This window comes from Abramis brama (assembly GCF_963993115.1).
Source record: "Abramis brama genome assembly, chromosome: 11".
In the NCBI taxonomy this organism is placed as follows: Eukaryota; Metazoa; Chordata; class Actinopteri; order Cypriniformes; family Leuciscidae; genus Abramis; species Abramis brama.
Genome location: NC_139973.1, coordinates 19,595,279 through 19,607,270, shown reverse-complemented (window position 1 = coordinate 19,607,270; position 11,992 = coordinate 19,595,279). Strand labels below are relative to the sequence as shown.

The following is an 11,992-nucleotide window of genomic DNA, read 5'->3' as shown; positions in this document are numbered from 1 at the left end:
CCACTGTCTCCATTAGATCATATGTTTACAGCATGTCTGATTGGCTGCACCATCTGCTTCAGGCTTCCTTGCACGCTCCCTCTTTGTTCTACAGCAGTGGTTCTCAATTCCAGTCCTCGTGACCCACTGCTCTGCACATTTTGTATGCCTCTCTTATCTGACACACTCAGTTCAGTTCATGGAGTCTCTCCTAATGAGCTGATGATCTGGTTCAGGTGTGTTAAATAAGGGAGACATACAAAATGTGCAGAGCAGTGGGTCACGAGGACTGGAATTGAGAACCACTGTTCTACGGAAACCCTCTTTGACATTGGGCTGCAGAGACTTTAAAAGGTCTTCCTCAACTAAAAGCCTTTCACTGTAAGGCTGGCATTTTATAAGCTCTGCTAAAAGACTGGTATCTTAGAAATGCAGTATAGAGTTGGGTTAGAAAACTTACTGATCTGTGGTGGAATATATGTGGAGTGTGGACTAAATATATGACTAAAATTTATTTTAAAAGGCATATGCTCAGACAACGTTCAAAGAAGAGTGTCCTGTCAAGGACAGAATTCATGACCCACCAAATAGTTGTTTCAAAGTGATTTATTTCTTGCAAGTGGGAAATTCCAAATATAGTCTTGTAATGTTGCTTTACTCCTACATCATAGAAGTCCAGTCTAGAACATTGCAGTGGGTTTTCTTTAACCAGCTAAGGTTTTGCAAAATCATAAAGGATAAAGGCAGAGAGAATTTAATTTTATTATTATTATTTTTTGCTTTGGGTAATTGAGGGCCATTGTAAAAGGTGTAACATGTATGATTTGGTTTTGTGTTCCTGTTTGTCTGCGTTTCTTATTAGGTTCCTTAGTTACTGATTATCACCACCTGTGTCTAATTTAATTATCTTGTTACTGTTCAGTTCTCTGTTAGTTCTCATTAATGTATGGATTGGTTTGCGTTTATCCTGATCTTCAGAGTCTAAAGCCTGTTATTTGAATCATCTTCGTGAGTGCTTGCATGTGACAAAAGGTTTATGCTGTGCATTTTAAAGCGATGGTTCACCCCCAAAACAATATTTATCACCCCATCATTCCAAACTACTTTCTCTCTTCTTGTGGAGCATAGATATATACAAAAGATATTTTGAAAAATGTATCAATGTTTTGTTTTGTTTCCGCAATTCAGTGTGTGTCTCTCTCTCTCTCTCTCTCTCTCTCTCTCTCTCTCTCTCTCTCTCTCTCTCTCTCTCTCTCTCTCTCTCGAGAGAGAGAGAGAGAGAGAGAGAGAGAGAGAGAGAGAGAGAGAGAGAGAGAGAGAGAGAGAGATGATTTATATATATATATATAGAGAGAGTATATATAGTATATATAATATACTATATACACACACACACATATATATATATATATATATATATATATATATATACACACAAACATATCCCTTTAAACTATCCCTTAAAATATACTTTTAATGCACTCAATGAACTATTATTTTAACTAGATCCCTTAGTTCAAAAACAGCATTTCTGAAAATAAGGTTGATGTCTTCTTGACCCTTAGAATTTCAATAGCTTCTGAATTAACTTTGCCAGAGGCAGAAGCACAGCGGTTTCAGCTGCTTTTTTGATTGATCCCAAACAGGAACCACTGAGAGTCTCTTAAGAACAATGAATTGTGCTGATCCAGTGGATGAAATATGAAAGCAAAGTCATTCTTGAAATCAGCAGTACCACTATAGCTACTCTCATCCCACATTAGGTCAAAGGATACTGCCTAGAGAGTTTTTGATCATCCACAAGAAACTATAAATGCTAGTTTGGCCTCTGCATATACTGTCCAAAACACCCCGCAGCTTCACTACATTTCTTTTGTGTCCTCCCTTTAAACAACCAGGTCCCCTTTGACAATGATCTTCCATGATGAGCCACAACACTTACGATGGAGAATATTTGGCCAGAGGTGGTTTAGAGCTGTGCTTGGGTAAGCGAGCCAAAATATATTCACCTGCTTATATCAGCAACAAAAACCAGTTTGGTTGATGACTGTACCTACATTGCTGACATTAGCATACTGCTCCAAGTCAAGCTTATATACCAAGAAAAAAAAAAATTAATACCTAAATGGTTGGTCAGGGCTACTGATATGTAGGCTTAAATATGACGTGCCTCTTCCTCAAAGGTTGTTTTGGAAACATACTGTATGATCTTGTAGATGTCATATGAAGTTTTCCTCTAAGCACGACAATTGCAAACATGTAAAATGTGAGATAATGACAGGAGACATCTCATCAGGGCTAAAAAACATGGTAGACTGACAGACTGACAAATGTCTTCAGCTTCCCTGTTCTAGCAGCATGCACAGCTGGTAATTTCATACCAATCAACAAATTGCTTTCAGATGGTTGAAATGTTTGTAAAGATTTCATATATATATATAGGGTTCACCCATTTATGTCAAATGATAGTCAACATGTTAAAATGTTTTCCCCAAAAGGCACACACTATTGAGATCATCTATTATTTTATGTCAGGGTTTTATTGACCCCTGGGGGTCTATGAAGGTACTGCAAAGGGAGAAGGTACAGCATAAAGGATTGAATTATGTAATAATGTTAGTTTTTTATTTATTTATTTTGAACATTTAGGGGTTCTTGGGTCAACTGAGAGCCTTTCAACTGAGGAAGTGCCAAGCGACTGGAAACAGTGCAAGCATAACACGAGCTCACATGGTGTTCGTTCCCGTTTATCTCATGGAACCAAGGTAGTAACCGAAACATTCCCTTTCGCTAACTGTTCACTCACATTGCGTCGATAGCTAATGCTATGGGGAATGCAATCCAACAGCACGCTGTTATAAGCGCAGGACTGTCCAAGCCAAAGGCAGAGAATAGGCCCTGCGATTCTGGCCCAGGGATGGCTCCGATCCGGGGGGCTCAAAAGTGGGGAGCATGACAGTGGCCACTCCGGGAGCTCTGATTGATCTCAGGCTCTGCCTTTGGGTGGGGCTGGGCAGGTGTTGGGGGCATGCCACAACTTCCCGTGCGCCTCTGGAAAAAATGGGGCAGGTCTCTGGTGGGTGGGCTCACTCTGGCAGTGCCCGGGCTGCAGGAACCACTCTAACCCCAGCTCCTCGGTGGCCTTTGAGAGGACTAGCCAGCCAGGGCAGGAGAGCCTAGCCAGGGCTGGGAATCATCTGGCACATTTTGTGGCAGGGTGGCGGAATCCTCAGCGGGATTCAATCACTTCTCTGCATCTGAAGCAACCAGGGACATGGCATCATCGCCATTTTTCTCAGACCCTCCAAACGAGACCAATCCACCCGCACCGGAAGAGGGGCGTTGGTCTTCGCAGGTAAACAGCACAAGGGAATCCTCTCGCTGTGGGGAGAATGAGACTCTCTGGATCTGGGCCGACGTGAGCTCACTGAGTCCCGTTTCCCAGGCTACGTGAATCCGACTTTCTTCCTCTTGGGCTTGTGAGAGGAGGGGGTAGAGAAAGGAGCATGAGCATTACTTCCTTTAAAGAAAGTGATCCACATGCGCAGCGAGGTGAGACATTTGTGGTGCAATAATTTGCAACAAACACAACTTCAAATATGCTCTTTTATCAAGAGTAAACTCGCTCGATCACTCGCCAGGTGGCCACATGGCAGAGGCGCCTCTCAGCCGAGATTGCTATCGCTGCTGGGCTCTTCAAAACGGCAAGCAGGTAGGCTTTTTTTCTTCTTTTTTTTCTTGATTCTTCTTCCTGAGATCAGCAAGATGTTCTGCACACTTGGGAAAGATTCTGATGAAATTGCATTCAGCTGCGGCTTATGTAGGCAAATGTGCCCGCCCATTTGGCAGCGCTGAGACGCCATTGGTCTGTGCAGTTGCACAGACTTTATTCAATCAGGCTTCAGTATTTTCAGAGAAAGGGATTTCCCATAGCGTCAGCTATGACAAGGGAATCCTGATTTAATGTAGTAAAGCCATGAATTAACTAAACAAAGTAAGAAAAGTTTGTGATTTAACTGGAAAATAATTCTAAAGTAAATAAAAATGTATTGTATGAATTTAAATTACAAGAAAAGTTGAAATATGATAGCTAAAAGATTAGCAGAGAAATTAGAAATCTTTGGGTGAGCTAGACTGCTAGAGTTAGCATACACTGGCGATTCATAGACAGTTCTATTCAAAGTTGAAATATGATAGCTAAAAGATTAGCGGAGAAATTAGAAATATTTGGGTGAGCTAGACAGCTAGACAGTTTAAGAATAGAATCAGTGCATGCTATCTCTAGCAGTTGCAGGCAAGTTTACTTCCAAATAATAAATTTCAGTGACTTGAAAGGATGTTTATATAAACAGTGAAATGTGAAGAGAAACTTTTCAACTCTTCTTTACTTTACAACATTAGCAGGATTAGCCTCTACTTCAGTGAACCTGTAAATAAATAGGCCTTATAAAATGAGAAATTACACTACATTCCAACTTCATTCATAATGAACATTCTACATTCATTCTACATTCATTTAAAAGAAGGAAAGTATGTATTGTCTTGACTTGATACTAAAACTTTTTACAGCTTTAATGTGCTGAGCGCCTGAGATGTATAATGTTAATTTATTTACTGAATTATTAATCCTAATCGATTACTAATGAAAGTAGAAGGCAACTGAGTGACATGTCTCTGTGGTTACAGCGCCACCTGCTGAGTAAAAATACATGTTGACGAATGATGTAAAATGCTGAAAGCTTAGATAATCTCACTGTCCTTCAGTTTTCCAAGAAAATATGGACTTTATGTCGACAATTGGTGACATGCAATAAGTAATACATTGTCTAGGTGAGGATACCACCATTAATGATTAATTTAACCCTGACTACAAAAAACACAAAACTCTTGTCTCTGTCCCAAGGCACGTTCTTGCTTTTCCTGCAGGAGCCTTTACTTTTAATAGAGGCGTTAACAAGAGAGAAAATCACAAATTGTTACTGCGAGCAAACTGGAAGTCATTTTTAGTTCAGATCCAGCATGTGCCAGTCTATAAGGTATATAGAGGCGTTAACAAGTGAGACAATCACAAACGTGAGTATAAAATTATTACTGCGAGCAAACTGAAGTAATTTTTAGTTAATGCATCCTTTAGCATGTGCCAGTGTCTAAAAGGTATAAAAAATTATAATAATTTAAAAAAAAAAATAGCCTAGCTTGATACATAGCCTACACGCATCAAGCTATTTGACCTAATTATATATTTTATCGAGTTGGTTTTAAATACCACTTAAAACAGAAAAAAAAAAAATACTTTCAATCAGACGTAATAACTTGTATTTAGGTGACGTTTTTGTGAACTGAATGGCTATACCGCAAAACGGACACACTTACAATAAGCACCCAGGCTTAAACTTTAATCGGTAAAAATGGGCCTGAATAAAAACGTACAATATTTGAGGAACGGTATTCCACTCTGGAGATGAATAGTCCACGCTGTGAGATCTGGAGTCACTGAATCGTTTTTGACTCGGTTCTTTGAAATGACTATTCGGAGAACTTATTCTTGGGATTGATTCGGACTTCCCATCACTGCGAAGAAGATAGATAGTTCATACATATTTAAACAGGTTATGCGGGCTTTAGAATCATTGCATCGAGAGGTCCAAAAGAGAAAGGTCATCACGTAATTTAATTAACCCTTACCATTCCAGACCAAAACACACAGAACTGTATCGGATCTTTAAAAAGAGCAATCCGATTGGTCCGTTTTAGAGGCGTGGGACGTTTGCGTCAGACAGAATCTGCTCCCGTCAAACACAAAATAGATTTACAAAAACAGCAACCAATAAACTGAAGGAGTCTTATATCTGTGACAGCAATGTTTTGAAGTGAGCAATGAATATTTGATACGATTTCGGCTTATTTTTTGGGTTGCAGAAATGAATCTACTCCCTATTTTCAGATCTGCTCCACGCATATTACAAACTAATAGATTTAGAACTTTATCATCCTGCAAAGTGAGTGCAAGTTTGACTGAATTACTCATTTCTCTTTGACATTCCTTTTATTTAGTTCTTTCACTTTTTTAGTGTAAGATGGCATCCATGAAACACAAGAATACGAAAAGAATAGAAGGTCTGGACAAGAATGTATGGTAAGAATCAAGCTTTATTTGCAAAATACTTTCTTACAGACGTGTTAAATGTTCTTAATAGTGTTTCATGTGTTGTTTAGGGTGGCCTTCACATCAGTGGCAGCAGACCCTTCCATTGTTAACCTTGGACAGGGTTTCCCAGACATCCCTCCTCCCACCTATGTGAAAGAGGGTCTCGCTCAGGCAGCAATGGTAGACAGGCTGAACCAGTACACACGTGGCTTTGTATGTTCTATCCACACTTTATCATCCTGTATTATGTGTTGAAAAATCACTCAAATGGTTATTTTTCTGTTTTCAGGGCCATCCAACACTGGTTAAAGCCCTGTCAAAAGTATATGGAAAAGTCTATGACCGTCAGCTGGACCCGTTTAAAGAGATCCTGGTAACAGTGGGTGGATATGGATCTTTGTTCAGCGCTATGCAGGCTCTGGTTGAGGAGGGAGATGAGGTGAAAACATATTTAGTACTCATTATACTTATCCACCTTATTCCTGAGGACCTTACTGCGATTTGAATTATGGGGGGCACTTCCGGTTTGGGGAACTTCCATTCAAAAAGGCTGAAACAAATCATTTCAAATCATAAGGTTGCCCTACAAATAAAGCTGATCCATCAGTTTGACTGGATGAGCTGTCAATTTTCCTTCATGATTTATTTTCAGACATCATGAGAATAACGTTATACTTGGTATTTTAACGTGACATGTTATAACAAGAATATCTATGGCAAGAGCTCTTTTCAGTCGCTGCTTTCTTTTCCTTGTGATTATTTTCTTTTTTCCCTTTGCAATCCGCTGTAAAAGTATGAAAAAGGACAACATATACTGCACATTTGTGGTCTGTTCTCCGGAATTTAATTTACGATATAATCCATTAATAATTCAATGCACGAAGAATCTCTCGTTATTCTCCTCAAATCCTCATGTCTCTTTCCAGGTTTGTTTTCACAGGTAAATGCAATTTAAAATGTAAATGAAATAACTCTTGAAATAGTATCATGTAATGCTGAAGTTAATGAACATTTTTGATTAAGGCAACATAAGTTACTGTACATAATACATTATATATATATATATATATATATATATATATATATATATATATATATATATATATATATATTACTACAGTGATATTTAACCCGTCCGTTATTGCTGTGGAAAGACTAGTACTTTTGGGGTTATTTGGTCTGTTGAAATACCTTGATGCTTTTACACTTTTAAATTTCCTTTTAATGTTCGATGGTTGAAGGGTGAGTAGATTAATGTCATCTCATTGTGACGTTTTTTTAACGTATTGCGTTCATAGAGCGAGCGTTTCACTGATTGTTTACAGCTTAACGGAAGTTACACTCATAATTCGCGCAAAGCGCCATGGGGAGTAGGAATAAGGTGGATAGCATTCCACTAGATTATGATTCACTCACTCTCCATTTTCTCCATTCAGGTTATTATTATAGAACCTTTTTTTGACTGCTATGTTCCGATGGTGAAAATGGCAGGAGCCAAACCTGTTTTCATACCTTTGCGACTGGTAGGTTTGCCTTCTCTATTAAAGTGATTTTCATATTTCTATGAAACATAACACTTGATTGACCTGTTCTGTAGAAGTCACCCGCAACAACCAGTGTAAATAGTGCTGACTGGGTTCTGGACCTGGAAGAACTTGCTAGTAAATTCAACTCCAAGACCAAGGCTATCATCATCAACACTCCTAATAACCCTATTGGAAAAGTAAGGTGACGTATTGCATTTAGTTCCAAAATGGCATATTAATATCCTAAAGCTCTCTTCCACTCCCAGATATTCAGTAGGAGCGAGTTGCAAGCGATCGCAGATCTCTGCATCAAACACGACACCCTGTGCTTCAGTGATGAGGTATATGAATGGCTCATATATAAAGGCCATGAGCATGTAAAGATAGGTATGTGATATTTCTCCAGCTGTGCATCTTATCTTTTGTGTCAATGGATTACATGTGCTATTAAGAGGTGATGATTCTGCAGTATTCTCTCTGAACAGCAACCCTCCCTGGAATGTGGGACAGAACCATCACTATCGGCAGTGCAGGGAAAACATTCAGCGTGACTGGATGGAAGGTATTTGACCGTTATCTTCATTATTCATATTTCTGTCTGGCTTTACCTTAAAGGAATAATTCTTCCCAAAAATTATAACTGTCACTATTTACTAACCCTCCTCCTGTCAATTTTAACCCACCCCCTGTTATTTTTCTCTGTGGAATAAATAGAGATTTTTAGACTTTAGATTTTTAATTTTAACTCCAGTCTCCAAAAAAGTACAAAAAACTCCATAAAAACAACATACAATGTTGAAAAGAGCTATACAAAATTATGCATCATGGCAAGTTTGATGCCAAAGCACGATAGAGTGCAAGTTCCCATTCTTTTTCTCTATAGGGGAACTGATATATTATAAACCTTTAAAAACAGACCTATTGTGAGCTATGAGGTGGTAAATGGTGATATGCTTTTGTTAAAGCCATCAACACACAATGTAATTTTTTTCTTGGTGAAAAACTACATTACCCACAGAATCTCCATCAATCAAAGAACCAAAACAAGCAAATTATAGGCAATGGCATTTTGGGGGCCTGAAAATGCTAACTTTTGAAAACCGGTTTTATAGTGCAAGTTTTTTAAAATTATACTATTATCATCTCCGTGGAAAGTATACAAATGTTGAGGTTATGTGCATGCGTATTACGTGTTCAGTCTATATGCGCGTATAAGGTCTGTGGTAAAATAAGGTCTGTGGTAAACTTGATGAAACTTTGCTCTGCAGCATAAATGATCAAAAACGTTAATTTTAAAGCTATGGTCATTAAAAAATATATATGTTTGTAATAAGTAACTAGATAAGAACATTTGGTGTGTGAGTGTGTGCAGTTTATGTACAATACAACAATTTTATTTTATTTTTTCAGTTGGGTTGGTCAATCGGGCCTGAACACTTGATCAAACACCTGCAGACTGTTATGCAAAACAGTCTCTATACATGTCCAACACCATTACAGGCAAGTTTTGTCTGTTATTGGTTTTTACAGTGTTGCAACGCACTATTCTATGCATTCTATGGGTTTGTGACATAATTGTACCGCACAATAGGAGGCTGTTGGCCAGGGTCTTCTTCGGGACTATGAGCTGATGGGTCAACCCGACTGCTACTTTTCCTCTCTAGCATTAGAGCTGGAAGGCAAAAGAGACCGTATGGCAGCCATGTTGAGACAGATTGGCATGACTCCAGTGGTCCCTGAGGGAGGATACTTCATGATAGTGGATGTCACAGCACTCAGTAAGTGGGCTGAAGTCATGTATGTTAATAAGATTATATTTACAGAGGCAAAGGTGACATTGGTTGTGGGCGGTTTAATCTGATTTATGTTGTTCTGTCTTGTCTGCTAAATATAGATCAGGACCTGTCACATATGGGAGACGAAGAACCATATGACTACAAGTTTGTCAAATGGATGATAAAAGAGAAGGTACTCTCTTTTTTTTAATTTTAGGAATATATATAACAGAACAAAAGCATATTGATTTATTTTTTTTATTTTTTTTAAGAAACTGGCTGCAATTCCTGTAACAGCTTTTGTGGGGGAAGATTCAGTAAAGCAGTTCGAGAAATACATTCGTTTGTGCTTTATCAAGGTAAGGAATGGGTTTACAGGCTTTTACAGTAAATACAAAAGATAATTCGGCTATCTACAGACCGCCAAATCTATATTTAGCTGTATTCCCTTTCTGAATCTGTCTGAATGTTGCAGAGATTATTTTCTATAACAAATTACATTAAATGCCTTGCCAGTGCTAATAGTATGTAATGGATTTTTTTTTTCACTACAGCAAGACAGTACCTTGGATGCAGCAGAAGCCATTCTGAAGAACTGGAACAAAAGCTGATTTCTGAAAGCCTGATAATCCAGTAATAAATATGCAGCACCTGTCAGATTTATAACATATTTTACTTGAATTGCATATTGTTACATCCTCTTACAATGAATAAACAGTGGCTGAAGTGTATTTTAGAGCTTGTGTTGACAGTTTTCTGGATCAGTCATTTTTAAAACTTGGTGGGATTATGGTTCAATTTTAAATTGATATTTTGTCACAGGCTACTACTAGTTGTATTACATTTTCTGAATTTAATTCTTGTATAAATAAAATCCTCTCTATGTGGGAAATCACAATTTATGTCTGGATTTTTTAAGGTACCTTGTCTACATATAAAGTTGACTGCACACATACACTGCCGTTCAAAATTTTTCAATATTGAAGACTGCAGTTGATCCATTGCTGAAAATTCAGCTTTGGATCACATGAATACATTACATTTAAAAAAAATATATATATATTGAAATGTAGCCTGAGTGAGCATAACAGACTTTTTTTTTTTTTTTTTTTTTTTTTTACCCCACATGTTTCAATGGTAGTGTAGGTAGAATAGAATGTGTAGAAGGTGCTGTTAGTTCAGAGCTTGTGAGATGGAAACAGCATGTTGTATCTAATTTAGTTGCATTTCTGATATCAGTTCCCATCAGTATATATCACAATATCTGTGACCCTCCATGCAGAAGTCAGGAATTATGTAGTCCCAGTGTTTGCATTATTTTACAATGTTTACAGTGAATTACATTTACCCACAGAGTACAACTCATGTCATAACTGGTGCAGCAGTTAGAAAACATACTTCTAGCATTTTGAGTTATGGTGCTCATATGAGAGAGACAGGTTTGAGTCTGACCTGCAACATGTCCTGGTCCCATTTCTCTTGGATCAATATTTTTCTTTTATTCTCCAATGTCTTAGTTTTTTTGTTTTTTAAAAACAAACTTTTTTTTGTTGTTTTTTCAAGACAATATCATTGGTCAACCTCAAGATGGCATTATTCAACCAAAAATATTTCATATAGGTGGAACATTAACCTGTTTGAAAATTAACCTGCCTAGTCTCAGACTAAAATGCATGATTGAGCTGTTTTAAAAGCAACTTGCACAGATATTAAAAAATCTTAAAATATGTAAGTTTCGCCTGATTCTAGGGCACATTTATAAAAGCTACTTAAATGTCTTAACTGAACTAAAGCCTAATCCTGGCTTGATCTAAGCCGTGTCTAGAAACCAGGTCTGAGTGATATAAAATATATATTATTAGACAATTAATTTGTAGCTATTTGACTTCTTGGCTCTTTTTTGTTAGCAGCAAATGTTCAATGAAGTTAAAGTTCCCCTGTAGTCAGTAATTGTATCCCTTAAAACTCATCTTTGATCACCAAAATAACATATTTAAACGTTTTTTTTCTTTTTTCTTAAAAAAATCTTCATGCCGTGCCTCATTTAGTGTACGGGGGTTCTATGAATATGTAAATTAGCCCGCCTCCACTCACTCACACCAGCTCAGTGATCCACTCTGACAATCACACATTGACGTGATTGACGTTTCTAGGTAGTTTGTGACATCAGAAACACCAGTGATTTCAAACCGCGTTTTTGAGACTCTTTGGTTCACTGCAGTTTTAAAGAGAAAATACTCAGCAATGGTGTTGACATGCATTTGTACATGGTTTGTCTTAAAGCATATTTACATATAAACATCATTAAAAGCTTGATTTTTACCACAGGGGGACTTTAAAGTCTTTTATCAGTGATACCCTAATTTCCTCCTATATTTTTGTTCACTTCCTTTCAGCAGATAAAAAAATTCTCTGAAGCACCAGCAAGTGAAGGGCGCAGCCTCTCCTCTCCAACCTATTTCCCAGCTTCCTTTTCCTCTTCCTGTCTGTAAATCTGTCCCATGTCCTGACTATCCCCTGGAGAGCATGTAGCCTATTGCTATGACAGTTTTTCAAGATAGCGT

General features: G+C 37.8%; 1 protein-coding gene across 6 annotated transcripts; it reads left to right on the top strand.

Annotated features, from left to right (window-relative positions):
- Positions 1–4,844: 4,844 nt before the first annotated feature.
- Positions 4,845–10,320, top strand: LOC311092181 (kynurenine--oxoglutarate transaminase 3). 6 transcript variants are annotated; one of them, XM_084128621.1, is made up of 13 exons: positions 4,845–5,052; positions 6,051–6,115; positions 6,196–6,340; positions 6,417–6,566; positions 7,564–7,650; positions 7,725–7,850; positions 7,920–8,040; positions 8,139–8,215; positions 9,064–9,153; positions 9,245–9,431; positions 9,548–9,621; positions 9,701–9,787; positions 9,983–10,320. In XM_084128621.1, the coding sequence occupies exons 1-13, from the start codon at positions 4,999–5,001 to the stop codon at positions 10,037–10,039; spliced, it is 1,320 nt and encodes a 439-aa protein (XP_083984747.1). In that variant the 5' UTR covers positions 4,845–4,998; the 3' UTR covers positions 10,040–10,320. The 6 variants fall into 6 exon arrangements, with proteins under 6 accessions (XP_083984747.1, XP_083984750.1, XP_083984746.1 ...); XM_084128624.1 differs by having other exon boundaries at positions 4,860–5,052; positions 6,034–6,115; XM_084128620.1 differs by lacking the exon at positions 4,845–5,052 and adding an exon at positions 5,754–5,978.
- Positions 10,321–11,992: the final 1,672 nt, after the last annotated feature.